Raw genomic sequence first — 8,275 nt, 5'->3', positions numbered from 1 at the left:
AAGCCAGTGTGAGAGGCTTTCCAATCTGGTCTAAAGAACCGCAGTTAATCAGCCGATTGCTTTATTTTTTTGTTTACACATTCTGGTTGTGTTCTCTTTACAAGACTATTAACTAGTTTTTATTAGTGATTGCTTCCTTTATATAACATCCCTAAACATTTCAAGCAGGTTGTGTGTATTTTGTCTAAGACGTCAGCTTCCTGTCACAACAGATCAATGCATTGTACAGGATACTAAATTCTTAAAGCTAACCAACAGTGACCCAGAGGTGGTTCTGCTCAATACTCTGTAAATGAGCAAATGTAACAGTTAAATTGTTTTGTATAGAGTCAACTGTGTATCATTCTCAAAAACCACCGTCTCCTTAATAATAGTACTTTAAAATGGTATGTTAACAGAAGCAGGTCCACTGCGTTTCTTTCCACACAAAGCTGAGCTGCGGTTTAAGCAAACTTCATCCAATCATTCAAATGAGGGGGCAGGATGAACCAGTCAGACGGGATGAGATAAGCAGCCAGGCATCGTGGAGAGTCACATAAACAAGCAGGCCAGGACAGAGCCTTAACTCGGGGCACTTAACACTTAACTAATGCCTAAGCTCTGTAAATCAACTTAAATCCATTCGCAGGTAAGCTTGTAGTGATGACAGAGTGGAAAATTCCATTAATTCCACTCTTCGTTGCCTCGAAACGCTGGCTGACGTGTGAAGTCACTGTTTTGCCCTCATTCCCACGGTTCAAATGTCCCTTTAACAGTCATGTGTTGACATTTAGTACTAAGGGTTCACGTTTAGTGGCTTCCTATGCAGACGCTGCTTTAAATGCTTTACCGCCACCCTATGGCCATATGGTGTTACTGCAAGAACACGTAAGCACATCTACATACTATTGTAGAAGACCTAATTCGAATGATATCTAAAAGCTATTGCAAGAAATTAATTCTGCATATATAAAAACAGAAATGGAACTTGCACAAAGATTTGAAAAAAAGAATCCTTTGTGAGAAACAGTCCGTTGATTTCGCATTGGAGTTTATTACCAATTGCTCTCGTCACCCTATGAAAACCACTCACTCAAAAGACAGTGCCGTCCTACAACTCAGACATTCTGCAGGTTAATAATATAAATAACAACACGTAGTACAAATGTTGAGTTGCAAGTCAGGTTAAGAACATATACACACATTTAAAAAAAAAAAAAAAGTAAAATTTCATAAATCAGTGCCAACACCCTTTGACGCTCCTAGTGCAATAACAGCTGGACGTATGGAGTAAAAAAGGCAGAACACCCAAAGCAAAAGCTACAGTATGAATGGGAACACGAGCAACGCCTTCGTTTATTATTAAGTTCAGTATTTGACCGTTTTGATATTGCTCATGCAACTTTGTACCAGTATTGCTCAGTACATTTTTGAAACGAGGATCTCAGACAAACAATAAATATTGGTTCATAACTTGTTCTCCACCAGTAGTTGAGCTGTAAAATGAACCTTCGACTCCACACCATCAACAAAATAAGATTTTTTTCATTGCTAAATCCTCTGTGTTGCATGTACTTGTTTATTTTGGGGCAACCTGCCTCATCTCCTCATTGCACTAGAGCTTCACATCATTTGCCAGTTACAGCTCTACCCCTCAAGAAAGCACAGTTAAATACATTAGGCAGTACTTGTTAGTCCTAGCAACAACTTGATAGTTACACCAAAAAGTGTCTAAAACAATCAGAGCCATTGCAGTGCGCCATCTGCTGCATACAAGCCTTTGAGGTTTGTGTGCGGCGCACAGTGAGCTACAATACACCCGTCTTTGTAAATCAAAGATGTTGAGACGATTTAATATTTTTAGGATCATTTATAGTTTTGTTCAGTAGAAAGTCTGGGCTTTGGTAGCCAAAGAGCTGGAAGTCACCCTGGTAACGTTCGTACAGACGCTTAATGTCTCGCTTGCTGATGCCTGAGAAATAGTGCTCCACCTTGGTCCTGTTATAGTGGGTGATGCCTGGAGGAATGGCTGGGTAGGACACCAGCTGGTCTATGTTTGCTGCTTTGAGGATGTAGGGGGCGTCTTTCTCCAGCGTCTCATAGTGGCCCACCACGCTGTAGTGTATCTCACACGGCGCGCACAGCTCTGCGTACGTCACCCAGTGGATGATGTGCTCGCCGAACTGCCGGTCCATGCGTCGACGCCCTTCTGCGTCGCCCAGGTAACGCACAAAGTCCTCGAAGTGCAGGCCGGAGGCAGTGAGGTCGCTGTTACGTTGGTTCTTCCGGTACTTGCGGATGATGGCCGGAGCAATGTCGTGCTTGTACCAAGGCTCGAAGCGAGGATTTTTCACAAACTTGTCCTTGAATTCAGAAATGAGGCGCTCGAACGGATCTCTTACAATGAAAAACTTGAAGTAGGTGCTCAATCTGTAAAGAAACAGAGGAATTTCATCATTATTTGAATTAGATCACTTTGCTATTGTTGCACAGCATGGCAGGTTAACTCCAGTGCTGCTGTGAATATGAGATACATTAGGACATCCACATTTGTTACCTGTGAGTTATTTCCTGTGGTGTGAATGATGAGAGGCGCGGTAGGCCATTTTTCTCATGATCATGAACAAGGTTTTCTGGGATGTCCTCCACAGTGGAGAATGCTCCTGCCAAACACACAATTGACACAAGCTAATTAACCATAAAGTGTTATTTACCTATTTCTGTAAAAGCTTTCACCGAACCCATACTGACCATTGAGAACAATGAGAACCTTCTTCCATTGAGTGTTGCCCACTTTGGGCGTCTGGCAAAACAAGATCCTATGTTTGTCGCAGACAAAGATGCGGTCCAGGACAAACTTGTTGATGGAGACATGAGTCAGATTTGTGAGGCTTCCGTTCTTACACACAGCAGAGAGCAGCTGGATTCTCTTGTCAACGACTGACTGCCAGGCGGCCTCTGTTGGAGCAACTGTGGGCTGAGACAGACAGAACAAAAACGGTATAAAAGGTGAATATAATGACTTTGTGGTGGCTTTGGAGCAGGTTTGTCTGAACTGGAAACAAGGACGGGTTTAACCATCTTGGTCACAGGCACTGTCCCACTCTGTCCGATGATCCTCCTCCCATAATCTGAAAATGACAAGTACAGTGAGTAATCGGTTTCACCGGTGCGGCCAACTTCCTGTAGCTGTCAAATTAGTACCAGCTCACCATCTACGCTTCTGAAGTTGATTAACTTGGTGACGATCATCTGGATGAGCAGCACCCAGCCGCAAGCCCCGAGGAGCAGCCAGTAGTGGCGCATGGCTTCATGGAAAAGCCGACGGCCATAAAAAACACAGCAACGCTCGGACCTGGACACACAGACGGAGGGACTGGAGCTGCGAGCTGACAAGTTAGCTGAAATAGCTGCAGACTCTGCTAACCTCAATGCTAACACTGACATCACCGTTCAGCTGCAGCGTAATTAGCTTTACGCGCGTCAGATGGAGACGCCGCTACGACTGGCTCCTAAAATTATAACATACATAGACAAGAGCTCATCCATAAAATGGTCTGCTAATCAGTCGCTACTTTAGGCAACATTAATAGTGACTGTGTTGAGCACAGACGACGTGTAAGTCCCTTAGCCCAGCAGCTAGCCACACCTGTCGACCACTAGCCAGATAACAACCCTACGGGTCTTCGCATTGAGGTTGACTCATTGAACACACACAGTCCGACACTGCAACACAATAACACTGTGTCTTACCTTGACACCGAGTTACAACTACTTCACAGTTGGGTAAACTCTGGAACAAATTACTGATGCCATAGCGTCAGCTCTTTAACGCTGCATCCGTTTTTCATACTCGATAGAGGGACGCAGCCAGCGCCCCCTGGCGGCGAGGTGGGGCCAACGCACGAGCTCTGGCACACAGCGATATGTATGCCGTTAAAGATGGGAAGATCTGTTGAAAGTTTATTGGCACATTGTGAATATCGAATTTAGCAATTATATATATGAGATACATTGCAAAATGTTTTTCACAATCGGCTTGCTTATAGTCATAAATCCCAGAGAAGCTGAACTCAGTTAAAAAAACATATCAGACAAAACAAAACTCCCCGGCAAAAAAATTACCAAAAATAAATGACCAATGCACAATTATTTCAGGATGATTATTTTCTGTCACTGTCACAGAAAGGCTGTCATTCGCTCTAAACCATTAGATCAAACTATTAATCCCACGATGGGGAAATTTCTTTGTTTGCAGCAGGCATATAAAATTTTAACAAAAACAACAGACAGAAACAAGATAGAGAAAAAACGCTATTAAAATGTGCAAAAAACCATAAACAAGGCACTAGAGAAAAACTGAAAATAGAAAGAGCATCTTTACAACATTTATATATGGTGTTTTGCACATGTATGTTTATGGCAGTATTGCACATCATAATTACTATACATTGTAGATTGCGGTTTTTTCACATTGGTGGTAATATAGTTATTGTAATAACACAGCAAATAAAAGTGAGTGTGCAGTGTATTTGTAGTGTCACAGTGTTATGTTGTAGAGTGTGATGGCTGTAGGGAGGAATGACCTGCAGTAGCGCTCCTTCCTGCACTGTGGGTGTAACAGTGTGGTGCTGAAGGAGCTGCTCAGAGCCTTTACCGTGTGCTGGAGGGGGTGGAGGCGTTCTCTATGTTGGATCCTTCTGTTGACCACCTCCTCCATGGACTCCAGTATGCAGCACAGGACAGAGTTGGCTTTCTGAACCAGCCTGTTGAGTCTCTTCCTGTTTCTGCCTGTACTGCCCCCCCAGCACACAACTCCATACAGGACTACTGAGGCCACCACTGTCATAGAAAGTCCTTAGCAGCTGACCCCCCTGTTTACCAATTACTGCCCATTAAAATGACACAGAACCACATGAGAGAAATCTGTCATTACTGCAGACTTTGACAAATTAGTGGCCACCACTGCCTTTCAGCTACATGTGTCTCTGCCAAATACAAGAAAATTATCACAAAAAGCCAGTAAGTGTAGCCACTGGTGATTAACTCTAAACCATACATACAGGTGCTGGTCATATAATTATAATATCATCAAAATGTTGATTTATTTTACTAATTTCATTCAAAAAGTGAAACGTGTATATTATATTCATTCATTACACACAGACTGGTATCTTCTAAATGTTTATTCCTTTTAATTGTGGTTGTAACTGTCAACTGGAAGTAGAGAGGAGAGGCACAGAATCCACGCTGCTTGAGGTCCAGTGTAAAGTTTCCAGTCAGTGATGGTTTGGGGTGCGATGTCATCTGCTAGGGTGGGTCCACTGTGTTTTCTGAGGTCCAAGTTCACAGTCGTTTACCAGGAGGTTTTAGATGAACTCTATAGAGATGCAGCTTGCATTGTCCACTTGCACATGGTGCCAAAGCTACCAGTGCCTGCTTTAAGGACCATAGGATTCCTGTTCTTACTTGGCCAGCAAACACCCCTGACCCCAAAAACCCCAAAACCTCTAGGTTATTGTGAAGTGTACAGCATACCAGACCCAACAATGCAGACGGGCTGAACCTGTCAGAGAAACATAGGCTCTAATAAGACCTGAGCAGTAACACAGACTGATCAACTCCATACCCCCCCACCACCGCATTGCTGCAATAATACAGGCAAAAAGAGCCGAGTGCTGGACATGCTCATACTTCTCAGTTAGCCAAGATTTCTAAAAATCCTCTTTGTATTGGTATTAAGTAATATTCAAATTTTCTGAGATACTGAATTTGGGGTTTTCATTAGTTGTCAACTATAATCATCACAATAAAAAGAAATAAACATTTGAAATATAGCCGCCTGTGTTCAATGAATGAATATACAAGCTTCACTTTTTGAAAAGCATTAGTATAAAAAACAACTTTTTAAAGATATTTTGATTATGTGACCTGCACCTCCCTCACAAGGAATTTGGATTGGAACCTCACATATTAACAGCTTCTTTCTGTCTGCCGTTGGATTCTTAAATACCACTATCTTGCGCTGCCCATGTTCTGCATCATGCTCCTGCCTTTATACATCTGCTGATCCACTTGCATTGTTATTTAAAATTAAAGGGTTAAAATCTCCTACTGCACTATTTTCACTCAGTTTATTTCTTATCCAGTCATCAAATCATCAAAGCAAATGTTTAGCATTACTAAACAGTCACACAACAGACACAAATGAAAGACAGCATAAAAAATTAAACAACCTAGAACAATAACCCTAAATGGAGAAGTAAAAGCATACCCCCACACCGTTAATCTCCTGAACAGATTTAAAGGACTTACCCATAGCTGGTCATCATGTCCCGGGGGGCTCTTCTTAATGAAAGCACCGTAGTAGGTGGCTATGTTTCTGTGGTGAGAGTATTTCTTCAGCATATTGATCTCCAGTTTAATTTCCTCCTCCTCATCCTACAAAAGAAAAACATAGGTTGTAGTGTCATCTGGAAAAAGGCTGTGATGAAAAACGTTTGTCGTCGAGAGACATTTTACTTTCAAATCCAAGCCAAGTCGCTTCCATTTTTAGGGTCAAGCTAGGTGATTTCAGTGCAGACACGACCTTATTCATGCAAAAGAATATAGAACAATAGACTGAGTCTTATTAACTGGCGAGGGTTTCTCCTTTGTTTAGGGATTAATGCTAGATGAGTGGGTCTCATTGTGATTTCATGTATATATTCTTATTGATATCTTGCATTAGTATACACAAGCTTCATGGCAAAGCTCTTACAGATATTAGTAATTGCAGTGTATTATCCTGATTAGAGATGGAAGGACGCCTCTGAAAAACAATGCACATAAAAAAGCACCATACTAAACGTATGATCTCTTAATGTATGGTAAAGTCAGTCAGTAGTTAATGAATGCCTTTAACAATCCAGTTCCATCTAAATATAGACAACATGTAATTGCACCATGTAATAATGAACAGCATCAATGACATCAGAGGGTTTGTCTCATTTCAAAACCAATAAATCAATGCCAGATGTGGTGTTTAATCTCAGTTGGATATGGATTTTGTTGCAAGTAACAGAGGTGAACCTGCCCAGTTTCCCCATCTTCATTAAAGGTCAAAGGTAGCTGCGGCGCTAACTCCCTGCTTGCACACCGCAGCAACCTGACGATGATTGCCAGCGACACGCTAATTGAACACATGCCGGGACCGCCTGCCAGCAGATTGCTTCACTGCTACGCTGCCTCTCCTACACCAGGTACAGCTGAAGAGCCGCAGATGCACAACGTCATCACTGCAGACCAGTGTTTGTGGTTTTAATCTTTATTTTAATACTGACTCTGCAGGCTGCACAGCACCAAAAGACATGGAAGTAAAAAATACATGAAAGTGTGGCTGCATGTTAGCACAGTGTTTACTGTGCTATGCATCACCTGGAGCAAAATGGCAGTTGGCCGTGGAGGCGGCCATGCTGCCGCTGCGTGACTGCGTTTGAGTTGACGTAAGCCTTTCTGGTGCGCACGCCACCCCACCAACTCTCCCTCCCCCACCTAGACCCTTTCTGCTGTGCAGCTGTGGGATTATCACACTCCTGGCTGTGAATGCCCCCTGCCACAAGTCACATGGTGGTGGGGGGGCAGACACAATCATATGGTGAGTGTCAGAGACACAAGGGGAGACAAAGGGAGGATTGGAGCTTTGGCCAACTGATAGGACAGACGATATGAAACCAAACAAGTATGTTCACAAATAATACACATTTAAAGCGATTATTAGTCTTTCTATAATACAAATTCACGTACGAAATCTGAAAATGAAATCAAAACACCAAAGTCACTGGCTGTCATTACGCCATAAAAAAAAAAGGTTTGTTTGTCTTTGTGTGTCCGCTCACATTATAGGTTTAGCTCAAAGTGAAAGCTGTGCAATAGAGCTGGAGCCCAAGAAAACCACAATTCAAAACAATGGCAGTATGTTTAGGAAGTCTTTAAATGGTCCCTACCAAACCACAAAAGCCAGGCCGAGCCTTTAACAGATTGTAAGGACGTAGCACATGGCACATACTCTAGAAGATTGGACGATGTTTTCATATAACATAAAATAGAGGCGCAAAAGAGAAAGGCATCCATTTTTAGCTTCAGGCCTAAATGTCACAGATGAGGAGTGTGGGGATTAGAGAATGTGGAGCAAGAGGAGAATGTGGGTCTGAGTGACTCTGGACCGACCAGTGGGCGAGTTTCTACATCTACATACTCTTGTAGAAGACCTACATCGAATGATATCTAAAAGCTATTGCAAGAAATTAATTCTGCA

General features: G+C 42.5%; 1 protein-coding gene across 1 annotated transcript; it reads right to left on the bottom strand.

Annotated features, from left to right (window-relative positions):
- Positions 1–1,013: 1,013 nt before the first annotated feature.
- LOC114847370 (carbohydrate sulfotransferase 10-like) lies at positions 1,014–3,891 on the bottom strand. Its single transcript, XM_029137014.3, has 6 exons — positions 3,733–3,891; positions 3,192–3,334; positions 3,058–3,110; positions 2,731–2,956; positions 2,537–2,642; positions 1,014–2,409 (listed from the first exon to the last, which is right to left on the bottom strand). Exons 2-6 carry the CDS (start codon positions 3,283–3,285, stop codon positions 1,812–1,814), a joined length of 1,077 nt encoding a protein of 358 aa, XP_028992847.1. The 5' UTR covers positions 3,286–3,334; positions 3,733–3,891; the 3' UTR covers positions 1,014–1,811.
- Positions 3,892–8,275: the final 4,384 nt, after the last annotated feature.

Source organism: Betta splendens, chromosome 2 (genome assembly GCF_900634795.4).
Source record: "Betta splendens chromosome 2, fBetSpl5.4, whole genome shotgun sequence".
NCBI classification, from domain to species: Eukaryota; Metazoa; Chordata; class Actinopteri; order Anabantiformes; family Osphronemidae; genus Betta; species Betta splendens.
The sequence above is the reverse complement of the archived record's forward strand: the minus strand, read 5'-3'. Positions and strand labels throughout refer to the sequence as shown.